The sequence below is a fragment of the Triturus cristatus genome, chromosome 6 (assembly GCF_964204655.1).
Source record: "Triturus cristatus chromosome 6, aTriCri1.1, whole genome shotgun sequence".
Classification (NCBI taxonomy): domain Eukaryota; kingdom Metazoa; phylum Chordata; class Amphibia; order Caudata; family Salamandridae; genus Triturus; species Triturus cristatus.
In genome coordinates, this window is record NC_140589.1 from 58,786,440 (window position 1) to 58,811,118 (window position 24,679).

The following is a 24,679-nucleotide window of genomic DNA, read 5'->3' on the forward strand; positions in this document are numbered from 1 at the left end:
CTACCATCCCTGGGAGGAGAAGGTGATGGCCCTGCTTCCGCCGGTGGGAGTACACGGAGTTGAAGGAGTCGCAGAGCCTGGTGAGTACACAAACAACTTACGTAACATGGGGGCAATGGGGTCCACACCACAAATACACCAAATGCACGCAACTTCCCCCAAGCACTCACCGCACACAACCACACTCAAAAACCACGCTCATGCCACTAACGTCTCCATACACCATTCACAAATCAAGGCAATGCCATGTCCCAGGCTACACCAACCACACACCCAAGACTGGATGTCCAGGAGGCTGGGAGGGTGGGCCTCACACAACACATTGTGAAAATGAGAAGCAGACACCAATGCCCTCAGCCCATATGGCATAGGTACATACCCATGCACAATGCACAGGGACTGGCAAGTACTGACAAGGTAGCTGACACTTGGCCCTGCTGTATGCAGCACAAGGCCCTCCTGGGACCACTGTACACTCAAACACCAACTCCACAAGCACAGGTATCTAGCACAGGAACTCACACTCACTGTCATGCCAGCATTCCCCATGAGGGGACAGACACATCACCTGGGAGACCCAATGCCAACTCACACTACACACAACAGCAGGCCCGGTCACACACACACCCCCTTACACAAGCACACACCCCCGGGGCAGGCAACGGATTTACACACTCTCACACTGGACATGTGACACAACAAGACCAATCCATAGCCAAATATGCATCATAGCCAAAATTCTACAGGTCAAACACTCAGGAGAACATCTCAATCTGTCCCCCGCAACATACCCATCCCCAAGTGGACATTGAGAGGAATGCTAGGCACATCCAACTCCCTGGAGGAACTGTGACAACTTGAATATGTATGAAACATGGATGTTGCATGAGACAGCATTAACATTGTCTCTCTCTCACACACAGGGCAACGTCGTGGATCTTCCCCCAACACTGGGGGGGAACAATCACAGTCCCAGGCTCGGCGTGAAGATGATCCCACCGGCAGCGACGACTCTCACCACTCCGTGGATGACCCCGACCAACCTGGCCCCTCTGCAGCACCTGCGTCAGGTACATCTGTGCCAACCACCACCCCCATTCCTGCCACATCCCAGGAGACCCCCAGGAGCCCTGCTCGCACTGAACAGAGCCAGTCTGACCAGGAGGGACAAGGTTCTCCGGGCACCCAGGAGGAGACAGACAACCCCGCAAATGCCATCCCTCAGGGGTCCCGTAGACCCGATGTGCCCACAACGGCAGGCCAGGCTCAAGTGGGCAGGGGTGGTGGGAGTGGAGGCAGGCGGAGGCGCGAACCTGACCAGCCAGCTGAGGGAACCGGTATGTCACACATACGCCACATCCTGGACACATACCGGCGTGACACCAGGGGCATCAGCCAGGTAGTCTCGAGACTCAAAGAGATGAAGGGGACCCTCGACGAGATGAAGAACCTGCAGGCCGAGCAACATGCCAGTCAACAACAACACCAAGGACGGATGGAGGCAAGACTGGCTGAGCTCCTGGCGGTGCAAACGGACATGAGCCTTTCACTCCGTCGGATCGCCGACAACATGGGCAACCTTCCCTGTGCCACCAGGTGAAGACCACCACCAGCCACAGGGAGGGAGGAGGAGGAGGATTCGTCCGACGGAGCATCACAAGCATCGTCAAGGCCTGCATCTGAGGGTCCCCCCAGGAAGGTGGGTCGATCAAGGAAAAGACCGTGAGAGTCAGCGGACCATCCACATCTCCCAGGTCACCTGGCCTGGCACCTGGCCCTCTGGCGCAACAGCAGCACCTCATCCAATGACATTCTCTGCCACATGGACTTGCTGGTCACAGTCTGACCAATGATGACCAACACTGTGGTCTGGACTCTGATGACTTCCAATGCCAAGGATACCATCTCCCCCTGTGAACTTTGGATTCTATTCCCCCGGTAGAGCACCTAATTTCATCTACCAAAACACGTACCCCACCGCAAATAAAAATCTAATTTTTTTCATGAGACGTTGCTGTCATTTTGCATTATTCCACAACATATGTGTGTGTAAATGTCAAACTATGCCTGAGTGTTGAACTAACTCCAGCCATACATACCCTGGGATCTGACTCTGGTACAGGACACACATGGGTCACAATGTAACACTCAATGCACACATGGAGCACAACACTCACCTGTGATGGCCTCAAGCTGCTGAGGGGGGGCTTGCAATACTGTGCGGACAGACATATTCGGAAGAGTATCATTAAGGCGCAGAGGTCATGGCTCATGTGTTGGTTCCCGGGGAGGGAGTCCCAGGTATGTTTGACCAGGTGGGAGAACTATGTCCTGCATGCTGGAGTAAGGTGGATGTGAAGAATGGTGGCCAGGGCAAGGTTGGATGCACAGAGATGGCCCAACAGGGTCTTTGATGACAGTGGTACAATGTTGGTTTGGGGTCGGGGTTGTGGCCTGCCTCCTGAGTGTGGGTGTGGAGTGTGAAGGACATCCTGCAGCAGACAGTGATCCATTGCAGCTATCTCTGCTGGACGGTGATGTGGCTGGTGCGCCGGATGTTGAAGCTGAGGTGTGCATATGCACCCTGGATGTGGACAAGTTTCCCGGGAGTTTGGATGTACTTGCTCCGTAGAGGGCAGGGCAGTATTTGACACGGATGTTGTCGTGGACCTGGGGGATGGTCTGTCTTTCCTTGGAGTGGATCTATCTGGGGATCATGTGCATCATGCAGAGGGTGTTGCAGCCTGAGGTACAGATGCTGGTGATTGGCATGGCAAATGTGAGCAAGCGATTCATGATGCACACCATCTTGTGTGCGTGGCCACTGGGTGCTTGTGCAGGGCTCTTGCGGGTGGGACACAAGCAGTTGACCCAGCTTTAAGGGGACAATCCTCAGATGATTACCTCAGTCCTGTACAAGTCCAGCCTCAGGTGGCTGATGTTCAGCCATCCATCAATTGATCTCATGCATTCCTGAATATTACAACTGGAAATGTCTGCGTCTTTGGTGAGGGTGAGGAGCACCTGGCTGTCAATGGCATATGAGCTGATGATGAGGTGCTGTGCGCATGTGATGGTGGAGAGAGGGTTGCTGGACACATTGTACATTGACACGCTGAGAGATGATACCTGTGCCATGTGCCAGACGACGACACCATGCTACATGCTGAAACCTAGAGTCCCACTCCCAAGGCCTTGCTGGGGTAAAGAGCCAGTGGGGAGTAGGAGGGACATGACCTGGTTGGTGTGACAGGGCCTGGAAGGCGGGGCAGCGCTGTGTAGGCAGTTGGAGTTGCACACTCATCATGCAAATGTGTTGTGTGTGCGCTTATTGTATGCCTGAGAGCAGGAGGTGGGTTTGTGGATGGAAATTGCATGGAGGGTGTCTGCAACATCAGACTGTAGTGTGATGTGGGTCATGCAAGGACATGAGGGTCATGCAATGTGCACGTTGCATGTGCAAACAGTACAGCCTTTGGCACCGCGTGGCCGCAACTGGGGCACAGACAAGCTGATGACAGGCAAATGAATGGGTGGAGGGAGGAAGGGAGGAGCATCTTTGAGGCATGTGTGTTGCCAAATCTGTAAACTTTGTGTGCCCTTGCTGCAGGGGCCTGCAGCAGCAGGCGGAATGTCCTGGAAACTATGCCACAAGTTGCACACAAACACAAGGATGTCAGAAAGGACAACTGCAACAGGTGTATGTAAAGGAAGGAGTGTCCGGTTTTCCATGGCACACCCAGAGACAATGGATGCACAATCACCAAAGATGACTGACACTGGATCAGGAAACTGAAGGCCGAGCTGCGCACAGGAAACACACCCTCAGCAGGTGTTGAGGGGACCAACATGCCAAAATACATACACTGCCATGGACTTCATGCACAATAGAGAATCAAAGCCATGAAGAACAGCATGCATGTTGCTAATCTACACATAGACTCATATGCACCATCTTTGACAACTATGCCAGAGATGCCGCATGCACAGTGGAGATACCTGCATTGACAGAGATGAGGCACCTTGGATGATGAGGAACACCTTTATTACTCAGGCTCACACCTATGAAAATGCATCAATATGAACAGACTCACAGGTCATTTGGATGAACATGTGGGACCTACACTGGACACTCCCTTTGCACCACAGATGCAGTAAATCCATTGAACTGGCACACAAGTGAAGGTGGTGAGCCAAACACCCCCTGCTGCACACGGAGAGGCTGCAATTCCCCATTGAGCCTCTTACGGGGATGTCCCACACTATGTCCACCCGTAGCATCCCGTATGTTTCAGAGGGAAGTTTTATACACATTGATGCCTTCATCACAATCCACAATCCCATTACAGATGACTGTCACGAAGTGTGACTATCAATTCATGTGAGTCATGCTACGTGTCATGTGCCCCATTGTGAGTCGACATGTATGCATAGTAACAAAACCTGCACAGGAGCAGTGCCTACACATTCCAAACAACTACCACACCCAAAATGCCTTGCTGCAATCCTTACCCAAAGGAGACTTTTCACCATGTCCGTGCATGTAACGCTGATTCAGCACACGTTGAAATACTCATGAGGAATAGCAGGAGCCCAACGATGCCACGAGCAGACAGCATGCGCAACTACCTGGGGATGACAGGCACACAAGAAGTCTGCAAAAAGATAGTCATCCACATGCATGGTCATTTACTCTACAGGAATTAGGTTGTCACCATGCTAGTCGAAAATTGAGTGTCTCAGCTAAAAAGCGTGGAATGACATCATCACTCGAGTGACCCAAAAGAACACACCTCTAAGTCACTTACCATACAGTCAGCTGGACACACACATTGCAACACATGCCACACAAGGCTCCAAGCGTGCACACTCAGACCCAGGGACTCACCATTATGTGAAGAAGTTGCTTATGAGCTGACTCCGGATGTCCTCCTCCTCCTCCTCACTTGCCTCGTGACCAAGCCCTTCATCCTCTACGGGTGGATGTTCCCGCTCATCCGGATCCAGGATGAGTGGCACAGCTTTCTCCGCTGCCATGTTGTGCAGCATGCAGCACACGAGGAAGATTTTGCAGACCTTCACCGGTGCATATGGGAGGGACCCGCCGGTCTTGTGGAGGCACTGGAATCGGCTCTTCAGGAGGCCAAACGGCCTCTCAATCACTCGCCTGGTCTGCCCATGGGCGTTGTTGTAACGGTGATCAGCAGCTGTTCTGGGGTTGTGGAGAGGCGTCATCAGCCATGGCATGTTGGGATAGCCAGAGTCTCCTACATGGAAACATCATGTAAAGAAGTGGGTCAGGAGATGCCGTAACATACAAAGATACCGCTAAATACAGGACAAACAGACTATACCCACCAACAAGACATTCTCGTTCGTTGTGCAGCCGCAGCATCATTTCTGGCACCCTGCTACGCCTCATGATGTAGGCATCGCGTGCTGACCCTGGAAAACGTGCACAGACATGGGAAATCAGCATGTTAGGTAGACACACCACAAGGGCATTAATGGAGTGATAATGTTTTCTGTTCCTATAGGCTACCTCCTGTGCCTGTGATGGTACCAAAGCCACATGTGTCCGATCAATGGACCCAATGACATGGGGCATCCCTCCCAGGGCATAGAACTCACCCTTGATACCTGTCAACTGCTCACGAGTCGGAAAATGGATGAATTCATCCAGGTGTTCCAACATGGCTTCTAAAACATCATGTAGGACACGGCTGAACATGGTCTGGGACATGCCACCGAAATCAGCTATGGTTAATTGAAACGTACCGGTGGCAAAAAAATGTAGGGCTGCCGTCACCTTCATCTTGGGGGTCAGCGCAGTAGGATACCTGTGTCGCGGTTGGAGGTGTGGTTCCAGCCGGGTGGTCAAGTCCTCAATCAACTCTTGCGAGAAGTGGTAGCGTCGTATGCAATCACGTTCCCTCATGGCACCCAGGTCTGGCATTGGTCGGGGTAGAGGCGGTGCCCTGCAAAAATTTGGAAGGAATAAGGAAGAGTGAGTACATTACAACACCAATGTCAATGAACTGAGCACATGTTCAACAGCTAATACACATCTGCTATGTTCAGAGTCTGGTCTGTGCAATACATCCAGGACACGTATGGCAGCCAGGTGAGACTCCTACAAAGAGACAGCTACAACCGTTGATTGGCAAGTTCGACATTACATGCCCTGAAACTAGCTGTGGGCCAGTGTAAGTGAACAGCCAGAGACATCACTGGAGTGACATACATCTACATATCTGCTTTTGAAGGATGTCATCTCATACAGACAGCTGGCGGCAAGCTAGATGCACAGGTCACATGTCATTTCAAAAGTACAGATCACACACATTGCCATGAAGGGGTACTTGTCAAAACTGATAACACAGACATTGAGACAACGCAGATATGTCCTCAGGTCGAAATACCATGTTCGATTCATACAGACACATGTCACGTGGGATTCCACATGTGGCATGGTGTGCATAATTGTGTGCCATGCACACCTACACACAGACACATGGTGGATGCAGCAACAGCAGATGCAGTTGACGGAACACCAACTGCAAGCTCATGGAAACACATGACACACACATGACATAGTCACATCGTGGCACGCTGGTAGTTACATGTCAGGTGTAATTATCCGTGTACCTGGCATCAGGGGACAGTTGCGGGTGTTGGAGACTGTGCCATACCAGTGATGCAGTGCTTGACACGTTTGTACTACATGCACACATGTGCAAAGTGTGAAGGGGAAGTGTGCCTTGTAGTGCCCCATCACACATGACATGTGTACACAGGTCATCACACATCTATTGTGCCACAACATGAGGAGTCATGTGCCACATCACTGCCTGACACACCTAGGCCCTGCACATGAAGGACTGCACTGACAATGACTTGATGTACAGCCTTGTGCGAGTCTAACACCTTCATTCCTTTCGTGTGCGCCTCCTATCACCAATGTAAGCTGTGAAACGCACCGTACACACGCTCTGAGGCCATGTGTACGGGTCGTATCCCTATAGTGGTGTTGGCATAGGTGTACGCCATAGTGGTACGACCCGTACACGCGTGTGTACGGGTCGTACCACTATGGCATACACCTACGCCAACACCACTATAGGGATACGACCCGTACACGTGTGTGTAGGGGTCGTATCCCTATAGTGGTGTTGGCGTAGGTGTACGCCATAGTGGTATGACCCGTACACAAGCGTGTACGGGCCGTATCACTATAGTAGTGGTGCCCTAGGGGTACGTGTGAAACGCACCGTACCTGTGTGGGGATTTGAAAATTGCAATGGGGACACCTAAGGGACAAGTATTATGGCCTAAATGCATGCTGGTTGTCATGGATACCGAGTTTCAAGTTCAAATTTTTCCATCATGTGGGCTGGAAAAAGCAGTTGGCCAAATTATACATTGTTGCAAAGTGGTTGTTGACTTGAGATGCTGCTGCAAATTTGAAAGATGCTAATGCTGTCACTGATGTATGTTTAAAGGGATTGGAGGAAACGTAGGATGCAAATGAGTCTGACCAATCACTCTGTACTCCTGTGAATGAAATAGGCCAGCAAGGCAGATAAAAGTCAGGCAGAACCCATGAGAGGGCACTTGCCTGCACAACCTTTGATTCATGAACACTGCTGCTGTCATTGCTTCCTCTGGCACCATGTCAAGGACTGTGGAGAGGGCCCAGCCTTTCACCCAAGAGGAGAATGAGGCGTTGCTGGACGTGATCCTCCCACAGTACCCCAGCCTGTATGGGAGACCAGGGGAGCAGGTGAGCGCTGACTCCACAACCTTTGACTGTGCCCCTTTTTTTGTGACTGTCACTTCTGGCACTGTGTCCAGGTGTGACAGACATGATATGTTGTTTAGAGTGGGTCCCGGGGGGGGGGGGGGGAATGGCTTATGTCTCTCATGCAGAGCATGATGTGGTTTATGTGTGCACTCCTCACTTGCATTGTGCTTACTGTGACATTCACTGCATGGTGCATGGCACATTCAGCGTGGCTAATCCTCTTGTGCATTCTTGTTCTATAGTACAGAGGTGAATCAGTGGTTTCCCCGGTGTGACAGGTGACTGTACCCACAGATGTGTGTGAGTTGAGTGGAGCTGTGGTGAGAGTGCCCAAATGATGTGTACGCCCCCTGGACATTGATGTGTGTGAATGTTCCTTGTCATGTGGGTGAGTGTCTATGTGGAGTGTTGCACCACAGCTGCATGGAGGAGGCAACTACTCTACCCATCTGATGTGAGAAGGAAGCCGTGCTGTGTGTCTGACTTGCTGAGCTAGCCCCATGCCTGTGACACCCCTCGGGAAAGTGGCACATGTGCAGAGTGTGGTTTGTATCCGCTGTTGCCAATGGCAGGTGATTGGTCTGTGCCTGTGTGTGTCTGTGCACTCTGCTGAGGTTGCGTCAGTGGCCTGGGGCATGTGACTGTTTAGAGGTGCTGTCCATCAGCATTGTGTTGCTTGTGATGCACAGTGTGTGCCATGATCAGGAAGTGTGTCGAACCACTCATGCCACCTGTGTACTTTCAATGCCATGTAGTGCATTGGGGTTTACACAGAGGCGAATGTCCCTATGACAAAGGTGCTATTAGTTGGCAGCATACTATGCCCTGTTCAACAAATCAAAGATGTTCAAATGTGTGTCTCTGTGACATGGAGCAGGTGTAGTGATGTAGTCTCACTTTCTCATCCTCACAGGTTAACGCCTACCAGAAGGGGAAAATTTGGAAGAGTGCCGTCAGGGCCGTGAATACGGTGGAGGGTCGCAGTCGGCGCCTGCCACAAGTGAGGAAACGCTGGCAAGACATCCGGTGCTGGTCCAGGAGGATCGCCCGGGTCCTGCTGGAGGACTCACCACCCCGAAAGCATGGCGGGCGCCGGCGCCTGACCCACCAAATGAAGCGTGTCCTGGCGGTGGTCTTCCCTGAGATGGCTAGGTGTTTACAGGAGAGACAGCAGCAGTGTTTGTTGTGTGTCACCAGCTTTTGGAAGTGCTCAGTCGCCTGGATACACTGCCAGGGTTTATATGTGCAGTGCATATCCTGTTCCCCCAAGTCAACTGGTGCTGTTCTTCCTCCCTTCCCCTCCTTGACATGTGTTCCCTGGTCTGTGTGTAATCACTATTGCACATGGTCATCTAGGCTGCAAGTTAATCAAGGTGCACAAAGCTTTCAGCATCATGTGTGGGGGTGGTCTGTGACATGTGTTGGTACCTTGCCTGTGCCCTGTCCTGTTCAGTCATTTGGGGGTCCATAATTGTTGGCACTGTCCTGAGTCTCAACATAGGAGTGTGAGGTTTCAAATGAACAGACTTGCAGCATGCATGACCGATGTAGTGGCCTCAGACATGATGTGCATGAGTGGGAGATATGCATAGTGCCGGGACGGTTGCTCCTGTTACAGTCAGATCATTCCAGGACCATGGAGCAGTGTGCCCACTACAGTCCCCTGAGACACCTTTTCCTAGAAATGATGTGTGGCATAAAACACTGTGCCCATTCTCTGTGTGTTCAGCATAGGTTGGCCTCTGTGGCATTGTTCCCTGGCCTCATTTTTATTTACGTAAAGTGTGCTACATGTGTCCACTGTCCAGGATGACCCCATGAGGCTTGTGCATCTTCACACTGGGCAGTGCCTGTGTGTCTATGTACAACTATCTGTTGATGGTTGTTTGTCACAAATATGTGTGGTCAGTCCCACGAGGTGATGTTGAGTACATTTAGGAGTTCTTGATGCACATTTTAGTAAACCCAGATTAAGAGGTGTAACTACTTGCTCTGTCTCAATCACAATGTCTCAGGTAGGGGGGGTTTGTGCGGGCAAGGCCTACATGTCCAAACCTTATGTCTCCTTGCCAGGTCTGACCTGTGTGTGATAATTGTCTGGACAGACACTCAACGTGCAATGACCCAGTCATGTTGTGCAGGGTTTAATGTTTGTGCTTTGCAGCATGTGTCAAAAGTTGAAATACATGGTTCCTGTTCATCCATTTTTGCCACCAGTGTGTGGTCCCGCTGCTGCGTAGTTTGGTCTTTGTGTGCTGACATCTGTGTGGACATTCTTGGGTCCCATGAGGGTGTCTCCTCAGTGCAGGTGCTCCTTATTCCGACACAATTGCAGGCCCATTAGCTTATGCATTGTCCTGTGTTTGGACATGTGTGCCACTCCATATGACAGGCAGTGGGTCAGATGTGTTTCCAACTGTGTCATCATGGTACGGATGGCCATGTGACAGGTGCATTATTCAAGTTGTTAGTCAAGAAGTGTGGTACATTGGCACTCACTACACTTGTCAACATGTCTCAATTTTCTCAATGCTTGACTTTTATGTTTTGTTGTGAAGGACAATAATGTGCCTGCATGACAGATGTCTCCAAAGGAAGTGCACAACAAAACACCTTTACACTGTTGGGGGACACGCAGGCACATTTCACACAAAGGCACAGTTCTGTAAACAAAATTGATTTGAGATTATACATATACATGTTCCCACAGTGTGGTTGCATTTGGGTTAGTCCTCAGTTGTTGCTGATACCAACTTACGGGTGTCAAGTCATCCAGACCACCGTGGGGCCATGTATATGTACTTCCTGATACCACATTTCTTCTTAACAGTGGCTTATTTGCATTAGGCTGGCAGCTCATACAATGACTGTGTAAATGTAGTTATTTGTGCACCACCTTGTGTGACTTCTGTTATCCAGGTACATGTGTGTTCTGTTCCAAAAGTGGCACATTCACACATTCCAAACATGTCGATTGTGTAAAGTGTTGTGATTCCCAAGGGATCACAATGTATTTCTTTAGGGTTTACAAAGTACTCACAGGTCTCTGAGTGTGGGGACACCTACAGCATTGGCGTCTGTTATTTGGCCTTGGGTGCACAAACACTGTTTCTTTCACAGTGAAGAAGAGGTGGTATGCCTTCATAGTCTGGCTGTGCTCCACTGTTCCCAGACACTAGCTTCTCATTATAATTGGATATCGAGTTATTTGCTGTTGTGTCCTGATGTTCATTTTTTCAGGTGGCATGGTGGGTGAACCAACTGGGGAGTGCAGGGCTTACATATGTGCGGAGTATTCTAGATGTTACTCATGATGCATTTCCTGATATGCACTGTGACCTATTTTGTTTGGACTCATGTGTCAGATGTACACAGGTGACTGATAATTTCATGTCTCTTCACCTTGCACACAGCATCGTCGGGGGACACCGAGGAAGACACCGGCACGGACCATGAAGAGGGATCGAGCACCGGTGCCCCAACTGCTGAGGAGTCGGCGGAATCAAGTGGCACGGAGGGTGAGGGGAGTCAGGCGGAGGACCTGTCTAGTACCAACACCGACTACGACGCTGACGGGTCCGAAGCTGAGCTCCCCGAGCTCCCTGAGGGGGCGGAGGCTGCTCCAACAGCTGGCAGCAGCACTCCAACTGTCACCGCCCCCTCCATTCCCATCACCGCCCTCCCAGTTGCTCGGGTCCCTTCTGTCCGTGCTAGGCAACAACGTGTCTCCTTCGTGCCAGGCACCGCACCCCCTGCCCCTGTCTCCCCTGCTGCCCTCACTGCCGAGTCTGTGGACATTCAGCGGCAGTTGCAAGTTGGGCAGACATCGATCCTGACTGTCCTCCATGGCCACACCAGACTGCTGACACAGATGGTGTCGCACATGGTGGGCATGTCATCAGCGATGTCTGACCAACGCATGTTGCTGAGGTCCATGAACTCGTCACTGACGGCAGCAGTGAGTCTCCTGCAGCGCTGCATCCCCCCCCTACCCCAGCACCATCCACACTTCCCACTCCCATGCCTGTCCCAAGCACACGCAGACATTCATAGGCACACACCCCACCAGACACAGGCAGCACACCAACAGGGAAGGGCAAGCGCACACCTCCTGTCACCCACACTCAGGGGGAAGAAGGCACACCCACTGGGTCTAGGGCACACAGGCAGACACGCAGCCAGAGTCCAAGTCTGCATGCCTCACTCCCCAGTCCCTCCGATGTCACTCCCCTCGGCTCCCCTGCCCCACAGTCCGAGAAAGAGACCTACTTGGCTGTGCTAGGCCTCAGCCCCAGTGCTTCACCAGCACGCAAACGGGTGAGGCACTCCACGGGTAGGGGAGTTGAGTCCCCCCCCTGTCCACCACCTCCCCCAGTAGCGCTGCAACCCATCCCTCCGACCCCCCCCTCCTTGGGGCCTGTGGTTCCTTCGGGTGCAGGGGAGACGCTGGAGGAACTTGCGGACGTGTGCAGCGCCATGCTGACCTCCACCTTTGGTACTGCACCACCCCATGTGGTGGAGTCGTCCGTCCCTGCACCCACAACACCTACCCTTCCCCCTCCTGTCCCTGCGGTGCCTGGTCCTTCCCCACATGATGCCCCCCCCAGTCACTGAACCAGAGGTTTAGTATGTGCAGGCAAGCTCGGGGAGACGCATTGACATGTGTCCCCCCCAGGACTACGCATCTGGACTGGCCAATGGCCATTGAAAATATTGTCCTTTTCAAACTCTTTTTTTAATGCTGAATAAAGCATTCTGTTTTTCATTTGACCACTATAATTTTTCAGGTAGTGATGTTGGTGCTGATGCTCCATGAATTGGGGTGGTGATCATGTGTTAGGTGTCTGGGAAATGTTGTAGTCTGCTGCTCATGGGGTGGACCCTGGTATCTGCGTGCCATCACAAGGTCTCTGAAAATAATCTTTGGTCGTGTATGCTCTTTGTGTTTAGAGACATTGTCCCAAGGAGTGTTCCTTCCTCTGTGGCACCTGACATCTTCCCTGCAGGGAGTTGCACAATTGTTGTGCTGATCTGTGTCTACATTTCCTTGGTGGGTGACGGATCCCTTCAACTATGGCCATGCCTGCTTATCAATGTCTCCGGCTGCATCGTCTGTGCCATCCTTGGTAGTCACTGTACTTGTGTATAGAGTATGTTGCCATGCCTTCATGTAGAATTTGTCCCTTTTCCACACTATGCATGTGTGTACTCCCAGCCTAGCACACATATGGTACTTGTTCTGCAGGGTATTTGTTCACCTGACTCACAATTGTGGGCATTGTATCTGTTTGAAGTCCACCCTATTCCTTCCATGGGAGACAACAACTTGGTGGCTGTCCCAGCACCTGTACATTCCTATCAGTCCTGGAATGTGCGTGACAGTGTGTGTTCCCGTTGGCTCTCTTAATTTAGTAGGCTTTAACATAACTATACAGTCTTGTGACATGATCTCTGTGTGTGAATTTTGTGCTGCATCCGCCAGGGGTGGGTATGCATGTGTCATTTGTCCTCACACCCACATGTGGTGTGTCATGCAGTGGGGGAAAGACATGCATCCTCATGGGAGTGGGACACTGCTGTCAGTGATGTGTTGTTATGGCACTCTCAACATAGTCGCACATTGAGGATGCGTTCATACACCCATGGAGTTGTGGTCATCTGAGGATGATGTACACACCCCCATGTCTCTGTCCACTGCTGGTAGTGACTTGCACCCACACCTCATATGTCTGTCCACTGCTGGGAGTCATCTGCACCCACCCCTCATATGTCTGTCCACTGCTGGTAGTGATATGCACCCACACCTCATATGTCTGTCCACTGCTGGGAGTCCTCTGCACCCACCCCTCATATGTGTGGACACTGCTGGTAGTGATATGCACCCACATCTCATATGTCTGTCCACTGCTGGGAGTCCTCTGCACCCACCCCTCATATGTCTGCCCACTGCTGGGAGTCCTCTGCACCCACCCCTCATATGTCTGTCCACTGCTGGGAGTCCCCTGCACCCACCCCTCATATGTCTGTCCACTGCTGGGAGTCCTCTGCACCCACCCCTCATATGTGTGGACACTGCTGGGAGTCCTCTGCACCCACCCCTCATATGTCTGGACACTGCTGGTAGTGATATGCACCCACCCCTCATATGTCTGGACACTGCTGGTAGTGATATGCACCCACCCTTCATATGTGTGGACACTGCTGGGAGTCCTCTGCAGCCACCCACCCACCCGCTTGGTACAGTACACTGCTGTCCTGGGCATACACCCCCCCCCCAAATTTACTGCTAATATGCTGGACCAGGCCGTAGTCAGACATGTGTGGCGTGTGTACGCCTTGTATCCATAATGTACTGGTGCCGTAGGGGTACGGGTGAGACGAACCATACCCCTGCATTCATAGGGTGTGTACGGTCCGTACCATGCGCACCCCTACAGCACCACTACAATGGTGGTGCGGCCCGTACCCACGCTCTGAGGGCATGGGTACGGTCCGTACCACGCATACCCCTACGTCACCACTACAATGGTGGTATGGCCCGTACCACCATTGTAGTGGTGATCTAGGGGTACGCTTGGTACGGACCGTACCCACGCTCTGGGGGGTGTGGGTACGGGCCGTACCACCATTGTAGTGGTGATGTAGGGGTATGCGTGGTACGGATGTACCCACGCTCTGAGGGCATGGGTACGGGCCGTACCACGCGTACCCCTACGTCACCACTACAATGGTGGTACGGGCTGTACCCACGCCCCCAGAACGTGGGTACGGTCCATACCACGCGTACCCCTACATCACCACTACAATGGTGGTACGGCCCGTACCCACGTTCTGGGGGGCGTGGGTACGGCCCGTACCACCATTGTAGTGGTGACGGGTACGCGTCCACGTCCACTTCCGTTGTGGCGGTATGTGGGATTGGTGGACACGCCCCCCCGAAGTGACCACACCATGGAGGTAATTTATGTGCAGGATATATAGGTTTTTTTATTGGGTGGGGGTTATGTTTCCTGCCCCTCGCCCCCCCCCCCCTTTGCCCCTGGGGGTTGTTCTGACCTTCTGTTGCGTCTGCGTCGGTTTCTGTACACCAGGTCGTAGGCTAGCAGGGCCGGGATGACACGTAGGATGGGGTCCATGGCTGTCCGTCGTGTACCGGTGCTCCTTCTTCGCGTCGACCTCGATTTCCGGGAGTTTTTGGCTGCCGTAAAAAATGAGCCGTGCGGAGTGACGTAGGCACGGATCGTACTTGCTGGTCCGTAAAACGCTGCCTGACTCTGTCCGGACGTCACGTACGCGATGTCCCGGATCGGAATTGTGGGTATTTTTTTGCCGGTCGGTCTTTTGTACGACTCGTACGGAAATGGTATTTCTGTACAAATCGTACTTGCGGATTTGTAAGGTGTTTTTCCCGGGTACGAGTCGGACGGAGAATACGCTCCGTACGACCATTCGTACCCGGGTTTTACAGGATCGGAATCCACGCCTAAGTAGGTATATATATATTATATAATATATGTATATGTTTAATTAATGTTTTATTAAATTATATATATATTAGTTATTAATTTTAAACATTATAAAATATTTTTAACTATGTTTATTTTATTTATAAGTATTATTTGGTTTATTTTACATATTTATTTTTACAAAAAAATACCCTATATTTTTACAAACGATATTTTTGACATTCTATATTTTATTTTCGATATTTTTATACTTACCATGTTGTAGATAGGATGTCGATATTCTTGACATCGATATTTTTGCTCCGATATTTTTGTAGGTCGATTTTTTGACCTTCGCCGAGTTATACTCACTTTATCACAGCCAAAGTCGCGATAAATTTACCGCCCCATTCACAAGCTGGTGCAAACAGCCGATATTACCAGTTTTCCAGCGATAGCATCCTCAAAAAACATCGCCACAGATGACCCCGGCAACTACCGCCAATGAGATGCAGAGTAGGCATTCCCGAGCATAAATCAGTGACAACACCAGACCTCAACATTCTCAAAGACCAGCCTGATCTGCAATAGGATCACAAAACAGGCGATACGGCGCGTTAGCAGCAGGAAACTAACACCTGCTCTGACCTGGTGCAAAGTCGGACTACAACCAGCACCAGAAAAGGGAGCCCAGACCACAGCCACAGAAGAACAACAGATGCCATGGAGCCACTGATCATGCAGCTCGGAGCCCCAACAGGGCCACAACACCCTCCGCCACCACCCCCAGGACCCCCCCGGACACCTCTCGGACCAACACTGAGGCAGCACAGACAAAAACAGTGACCGCCTGCAAACGCACCAACCTCACAGACCGAACACCAGGGAATGTCATTGCCCACCACAGGCTTTAAAAAGACAACCTTCCTACGCATCCTGACCACCAATGCCCACAGGCTGATGGTACCAACACAGCGGACAACAAACATCCCTCCGCAGACAAAGCTGCTGGCTGAGCTACACATGTTGGCCCTGGGACCTTCCAACCAACAAATGCCAGAGTTGGATAAGTCTCACAGCCAGCATAATCCAAGTCCAGGACAACTGTCTCAGATGCCATCATCAGCCTGGTACCCCAGTACCCATACTCCCCCCACATGGCGCATGAACAGCTGGAGACCAACCAAGCAAGGCGTTCAAGCCATAGCTGCCTTCCCGCACATGTCAGGGGTCAATTGACTGCACACATGTCCTACTTGTGCCCCCTGGCAACACTGCACACAATATCCGCTACAGAAAGCACACGCATTCCAACACAGCACAGGCAATAGTGGACCACTGGGGAACTCCACCAATGCCGACGCCAACCACCCATGCAGAGTGCATGAGTCCTACATCTTCAGATCGTCGATCATCAACTGGCGCTTCCTGCCTGGCACCTACGGAAATGCGCTGCTTGTTGGCAAGTACCAAAGGAACACACCACACACCTCAACTCCACAATCATGCAACTCACAACACTGGGAATGCACACATCACACTCACATACAACATGCCAAACAACATGCCCACCCACCAGACACGACAGCACAACTTACTGTAGCAACCTGGGTCAGCCATGCACATAAGCCATCAATGGCATGGCACCTCAGCCACTCGATAGCAGATTGTGGGAAGAGGTGGGGACCAGGCATGTGTGAAGGAGGCAAGTGACCGATGAATGGCAATGTACACAATGCCAAGTGTAGCGTGGGTGCGTTGGCCAGACTGCAGTATGCAGACCACACACATATCCATGTCGACATACACCGCTGGTGAATAGAGTGTAGTGGACAGTGGATGCAACCATGTCACCCCAGCCAGTGGGGAAGATCACGGAGATGTAGCTTGTTACATCCCCCCCTGTGAGGGTGAGTGGAGTGGGCTGGCCCGGTGTATGCCAGGCCAGAGTACGGGTGTGAATAAAAAGCACGTAGCTCTGGGTTTGGTTCTCTTCCGGAATGCCCAACGTCTCTGCCAAAGTGGCGCCCTTCACCCCGCCACGAGGCCATCGCTGTGAATGGTGTTGCCTGCGATCCTGTGCACCTGCTGCATCCCGGCCCACTGGTCCCTATACCAGTCCTGCCAGGCCCTGCGCACTTAGGCCTCAATGCACACCTGCCGACACCGGCGTGTGTTGAAGAGGGCCCACCACATGCCGGTGCAAGCTCCAAGCCTGAGTGCCTCGACCCTGGCAGCCTCCTCAGACCATCACGGCCTCCGCGACACAGGCCAGCAGTACTCCCTTCTCGTTGATGTACTTCACCGGCATACACAGCGGAGTAGTAGGTCACACATTTGGAACTGAGTCTTGATTACACTATGGCAGAGAACATTAATTATGGCTGCTTTTATCTCACTATACTCCCTTCGATGTGATGACACCAAGTCTGTGAATAGCATTCCAACCACACGTGTCTGTGTGCCCACGCGGACTACTGCCCTCGGGCCACACTGCACTGGAGTAGGTCACACATTTGGAACTGAGTCTTGATTTTTCAGTGGCAGAGTACATATCATTGCACGCAAGGAGAGGTGTAAGAGGATGATGCGTTTAAGTCAGGAGGAAAAAGGATCGTTACGGAGGTGATCGAACACTACCGACAACTGCCCTGGTGTCACTAACTCTGTGCATCGCAGGCCAAAGACACGTGGCTGTGGGCCCCTGCTGACCGCTGTCTATGACCTACTCTGCGGTCCAGCAGGCCCCACACCAATCCAATCCAGTCTGTACCAGGCAGGACACGTCATCATCGCTGACTGAACACCCGCTCAGCTCTGGTGCTTTTACCTCCGTCAACCATGCGTCACCCCCAAATGCCATGTCAACGTCGTGTGTTAGAGTACCAGGAGGAGTACGCTGGACTGCGCCTGGCCCGTGCTGACTGCTGCCTCGGGCCTACACTGTGGTCTAGTAGGTCACACATTTCACACTCAGTCTTGATTTATTTATGGCTGACTTGATGTCATTGTACAGGCCTCATCGCAGACAGTATCCCCTTTCAGCTCCGGTGCCACTAAGTCTGTTCACCGATATCCATGGGCACTTTCTTATTGAACCTTGGAGGCGACTGAGTCCATGGACTGGGGCTTGTTGTCACCATCATGTCGGTGATACTGACTTTGTGGCAAAAACCAGGCAGTAGCATTACACTCCTCCATTTGCTGCTTCCGGACGGCTTCCACACTCTGCATCATGCCCTTGGGGACACCTTCCACTCGCCCCCGCAACCCTCCGCCACATTCACCTTGGACATCGATGAGGACCCGCTCAGCTCGCGTGGCCCATCTCACTGCACCGCAAGTCACCGTCCCGTGGCGATGTGCCTGTGCCGGCCGCAGTGCATCCGGGGTTACTAACTCTGTACGGCTCAAGTCAGGGACCCTGGCTCCTGAGGTATTGGATGGCCTCTGAGACGATGGCATTGGGGTCATCGATGCCATGTGTATGTGGCCCTGCCCTGTCCGCTGCCTCCGGACTCACCTGCGTTACACCAGAGCTCACACATCAAATCGAGTCCTGACCGGCCCGGACGATGCATCACCGCCGGAGGCACATGCCCCCACCGCCAGGTCCACCTCCAAATGCCAACTGCAAGAGTCTAAACAGTCATACTGGCAGACTAACAGATTTGCCCACACCTGTGGTGGATGCCATCATCTGCCAGATACCCTTCTCGGCACTCCATGTGCCCCAACCCCAGGGCACTGCAACTCACAGACAATTCTGTTTGCATATTGGGTGACCTCTGTACTAGCTCCGGCTACCTCCATGATGCTCCGCAGTTGTCTCTGTTATGCTGGTGTTTTCTGTTTCCTTTTTACTGCTGTTCACTGTTGAAGTTTTTGCCAGCACCAACCACTCCTTGCGGGCTGGCCTACACTCACCCCACACACATCCAGCACAGGTGTCACTGTACATGTGGCCCAGCCAATACAGGCGCCGGGCGCACATGCCCGTGGCCAGTTTCATAAACTTTCTGCGTGTGTCCTTGTGGTCATAATGTGTGCTTGAGGGCCATGGGCCCGACAACATTACATTGTGTTGGGTACAGCAGACGCCAACATGTCAACGCAGGAAGCGTGTTAGACCTTGGACATGTAGCTTTATGGTCACCCACTCAATACGTAAGAGGAGTGTACTGGGCCATTGTACGCAGGTCCAGTGTGGGTGTGTGAATGATAATTGTGTGCCTCTAGGCATGGTTCAGTACTGGAAATGTGCAAATACATGTGTCTCTGTCGCAGTGTGGGTCTCCTTTGTGTGGTGCAGGTGGTCCCTGAGGGGAATTAGACACCCACGCATGTGATCTGGTTCGCATTCCATGGGTTTGGACCCCACCCGCACCTGTTCGACCACCTCCGTTTGGCATCCTGACACCTGCCATTAGAATGCCATGTGTAACTCGGTGAGGTGTTGGGAGCCAGCCGCTCTGGCAGTTGCTTCCTGCAGTGTGGTCTGTGCAGGGGCTGGGTTCTCCTCTATGTAGCTTGGCTGCCCCGGTCCTGGTGGTGGGTTGCCTGGGATGTCCATGAGCTGTTGTGGGGCGGCGGTGTCGAAGGTGTGGTGGTCCTCTCCAGCATCACTAGTGAGTTGTCTGGTCTGCTCTGCTGGAGGTGTTGTTTCTCCCTCTGCAATGTGAAGGGGAGATGCATGTTGACATTGTGTTGACATGTATGTTGGCGCATTGTTCTTTTTTACAGGCAGACTGTATGACCATGTACATTGTGACTGTTTGGGAGATGCTGGATTTTGATGCGGGACAGTGGACATTTGGACTACATGACGGATGTGAGGCTGTACACGTACATTTCCTTATCACAGTTTCCTGCTCTGTTAGATGTGATTGGCCTGTTTCAGCGCATGAGCGCAGCCAGTTGTGTCCTCTGTTCTGCAGTGTCAGTGTTGCACTTTGTGCCACATTGTCGTCGGATGTGCTGTTATTGCTATGCGTGTGCTCTGCAGTGTGCCACAGGGACCAGGGATATGATCCAGGGTCATTGTGGGTGTGCAGTGTGCTACACATCTTTGTGCATGTGTGCCATTGTGCCCATCTCCCCCCGTACCCCTAGTCCCTGGTCGTTACTCATCCTGTTGATGTTGTGTCAGGTCCTCTTGAGCTGTATCCTGACTCCCACCTCCTTGTAGCGTCTCCACACTGATGACTGTGGCCCCTGTTTCCTCCTCCTCCTCCTGTGGGGCAGGACTCCCACCTCCTGTCGACGTTGCTGCCTTCCTTTTGGCAGCGGGTTTATGCTTGCTTTGGCTTTTCACATCATGCCAGCGCCTCGTGGCCTCCTCCATTGCCCTCCTCGACACTCCAACTATATTCACGTTGGTCTAATTGTGTGTCAGTTGATGGTAGTGTTCTGTCACCTCCGTGATTCTGATCTGCTTTTCCTGTGGACTGCACCCCGTCTTCCTCTCACTCTTCTCCTTGGCCTTCCCAGACCCCGTTGTTCCTTGCTGGTGGTCTGTGGGGCTTGTGGGGTTCGCGTTGGCCTCTGCCCTAGGTCCGGGTGCATCCATGGTGCTCCGCAGTTACTTTTTTTCTCCCTTTTTTTCCGTTGCTTTTATGGTGCATTTTCCTGCATGACTCGTGGGCTTTGCAGGCCTGTGGCTGGTTTTCGCTGGTTAATGTACCGCGATTGGCCTCATCTCAACATTTTTTGCGTTCGTGTTTCACATTTTTGCGGTGTCGCGTTGACTGTATCGCCGACATTTGATGCGTTATCCTGGGCCTATCGCATGGTACCGCTGGCTTGGGAATACCACGTTACCACAGTATTATTTTCCCACAATAGACTGCGATGTGAAGAGTTGCGTTAAGCTACTTTTGCGGTAGTTATCACACGTTCTTGAGAATATCCCCCTATGTGCATTATAACAGCTCAATGAACATTTCCATAATGTGATAGTTGTGCTTAGGCAATTGAGGTGCTTCTGGTGATTTGAGGTATTGTTTTATCTTTGGAGACAGTAATTGGCCATGCTTGCTTGCACAACCTAGGCTGTAACTGGGTTTATTATATTTAATTCCGTACATATGAAATTTCATATGGGCACGTCCGGCTCTCACAGGGCTTTTAGGCTTCTAATTGGACATATAATCATTGTCTAAAATTTTAAATCTGGACCAGGCTAGGTTATTGATTTACCCCTAAAATATCTTTGCAGCTACCCGTGTAATGTTGAAGTGTTACTCCCTGTGGTGCCATGAGACATAAATGACACGTGATTGCATCACGGTCAAAGGATGCGTGATGACACATCCTGTGAGGTCATGGGATTCAAGGATATGCAGAGTCACTTTTTTTACCTGCCGCATTTTTGTTGAGTTTACGTCCATGCTATTGCAAATGTCCTCTTCCCGTTCATTTACAGGTGGTCCAGTTACCCAGTGCACTTCTTCCGTTTCTTTCTCCCCGGCCTTGAGAGTTTATCTAAAAAACGTCCCTCGTCCTGCTATTGCGAATGGGTGCTCCTGCAAAGCCCCCTCTTATTTTTGGATTACTTCAGTGTTTGCATCTTTCCCTTAAATGACTCGCACCCCAGCATCTCTGTCAACGGACATGCAGTGTTTTCCTTGTACATGGCTGCTATCGCTGCTAAATGAAGAGTTTGGGCAGATTTGTCAGAACTCATATTTTAAACAAGACACAGCTTGAGATATATTCACTGCCCTTAAGTGAATACATCGGCAGTGAAGCCTTTCGACTTCTCTTTATTGGTCTACACATATGATAGATGGTCCTTAAAGTGTACTGATGCACGCCGATTAATAATGCTTCTGTGCTTTCTTTGCTTTTTAAAATAATTACCTACGCAGATATGGTTATTACCGTAAAGCTCTGGACTGAGACGAATCACCACCGTCCGCAGAGCTAGTTATCACTATCAGAACTGGTTCTCACGGACTCATAACTATTTATCATGATCTACGCGAACCTATAATCGAATGACTTGCCACAGCTTGAATCATCGTCTACACAGAAGAGGTTCAACAGAAAGCACTACTCTGGCTGATGATTGTTCGCCTCCAGAGGAAGATCCTCGGTTGCTATTTTGGAACAACAAAAAGACAGTGGCAATTCAATTGTACAATTTTACAGATACTTACAAAAGAGTATCTATGCGAATGTAGGTTGAGTAAACAGAGACATCCACACATAAAATCCAAAGCAACAAATTCCATTACCCTGTGAGTGACTTCTGGCATATTTCCAACTGTTCATGTAAATGAGGTAATAGCTGCCCCATTGTATCATCTCCTACACAGCACAGAATGACGTTAGGATTGTCACGAGCTCTCTGCATTATTTTCATCCATGATTTGTCAATGTTTTGGAAACGTTTTGCTTCCTGAAGATTTAAAAAGTGGCATTAATATATCATTAGTATATGGAATATAATCATTGCACATTTCTAAAATCGTATACCATCTCTGCATACCTGAGGCAGCTGTTTGGCAATATCTCCACCGACAAAAACAGCTTCAAGGTAAACCCAAAGATTCTGAACAATCAACCACTCTTCGATGATATCCGAGGAAGTACTTAGCTTATACACCCAACTTTGAATGTCTTTTTTAAATGGCACGTTGTATCTGAGAAGAAAACAATAGCAATTCAGTATCAGCAGATTCACAGCACAATGAAATTCAAAAGCACACAAGGAAGATATGTCCTATTTTACATTTTATATTTCATTGGCTGTTCTAATGAGTATGGACCAAAAATGTCAAAAATATATTATCAATAAAGGAGTGTTACATATCTATCCATTATTTTCCGCGGAGCCCTTGAGACCACTACGAAATTAAACATTTTAAATAAAAAACAAACACAAAGAACAAGTTACTTACCTTCGGTAATGGTGTATCTGTAAGAGACATAGGTTAGTAATAGATTCCTTACCTCAGAATTACCCCCAGGCGTCAGCCTCAATCCTCATCACCACCTTCTGGATGATAGGGAACACCAGGATGAACAGGGAAATTAAAGTATCCTCAGGTGTCGGACTCCAAGTCCGCCGATGTTGATCCAGCTCCGAGTTCATCGTGGGGGTGAGGTTAGGGACGACAGGCCTGATTCACAAAACTAACTTAAGACAAAATCCTAAACTTACTACCATTTTGGTATTCACAGAAGGCACTTACTCATTTTGGTATTCACAGAAGGCCCTTACTCATTGATGAGTAAGTGCCTTCTGTGAATACCAAAATGAGTAAGTGCCTTCTGTGAATACCAAAATGAGTTAATGGTATTGAGTTTGGGATTTTTTCTTAAGTTAGATCTGTGAATCGGGCCCATAGTCTGTCGGGGGCATGACCGACGCTGGGGGTGTCGTCGCCGGGGAAAGTCGAGTGAGGTCGACCAGCCTCGATCCGGATCCAGGCCTAGATTCTTGGGGGGTTCACCGGTGTCAGAGCCACTGGATTCGAAGACCCAGGACCACCAACCGAATGTATGGCGTTACAACGCATACATTTACAACGCATGCCTTTACAACACAGTTTTTACATCGCAACATCCTTTACAACGCATACATTTACATCACATGCCACTACAACAATTTTTTTTAAACTACATTTACAACGCATTCCATTACATCACATTATACCTTTATAACGCATACCATTATATTGCATTTAAGGTAAGTGTTGGATAATGTAGGGGTAAACATTACTATTTTAACTCCAGGGGGCGCAACAGTAGGGTAAGTGTTGGATAGTGTAGGGGTAAAAATTACTATTATAACTCCAGGGGGTGCAACAGTAGGGTAAGTGTTGTATAGTGTAATGGTACTATGCTTTGTAATGGTATCCGTTGTAATAACATAAGATGTAATGCCTGCGTTCAAGTGACATGCGTTAAAGTGTCATGCGTTGTAGTGACATGCAATTTAAATGCTGCGTTGTCGTGACATGCGTTGTAAAGAATGTTGCGATGCAATGACTGCATTGTAAATGTAGTGCGATGTAATAACTGCGCTGTAAAGGTTGTTTCCCCCCCCAACCTGCTCTATGGGGCCCAAAGGCATGTTGGCAGAGTTGGGCTACCCAAAGATGGAATGGAGAGCTTAGTAAAATGCACAAAGCTGGGCAGGGGACACTTCGGCTCCCGGAAATGGAGGAACGCACTCTATGCCGGCATAAAGTCCCTACTCCGCAAACTCCAGACAAGACAAAATGCCACCGCCCGACTCCTCCTTGGTATTCTCCTGCACGAACACATCAGCCAACACCTTCAAAGGCTCCACTGGCTACCCGTGAAGAAAAGAGTCACCTTCAAAATCCTCACCCAAGCCTACAAATGTCTACACAACACGGGACCCACATACTTCAATGACAGAATCAACTTCCACGTACCCAAAAGAAACCTCTAATCT

At 50.6% G+C, this 24,679-nt stretch overlaps 1 protein-coding gene across 1 annotated transcript in view; it reads right to left on the reverse strand.

Moving 5' to 3' along the window:
- The window catches only part of DNAH8 (dynein axonemal heavy chain 8), a 13,985,216-nt gene that overhangs the window by 8,383,839 nt on the left and 5,576,698 nt on the right, over positions 1–24,679 (reverse strand). The window contains exons 37-38 of the mRNA XM_085610239.1: positions 22,742–22,895; positions 22,488–22,651 (exon numbers count right to left, since the gene is read on the reverse strand). Coding sequence (XP_085466365.1) covers positions 22,488–22,651; positions 22,742–22,895 — 318 coding nt within the window. The remainder of the gene's footprint in view (positions 1–22,487; positions 22,652–22,741; positions 22,896–24,679) is intronic.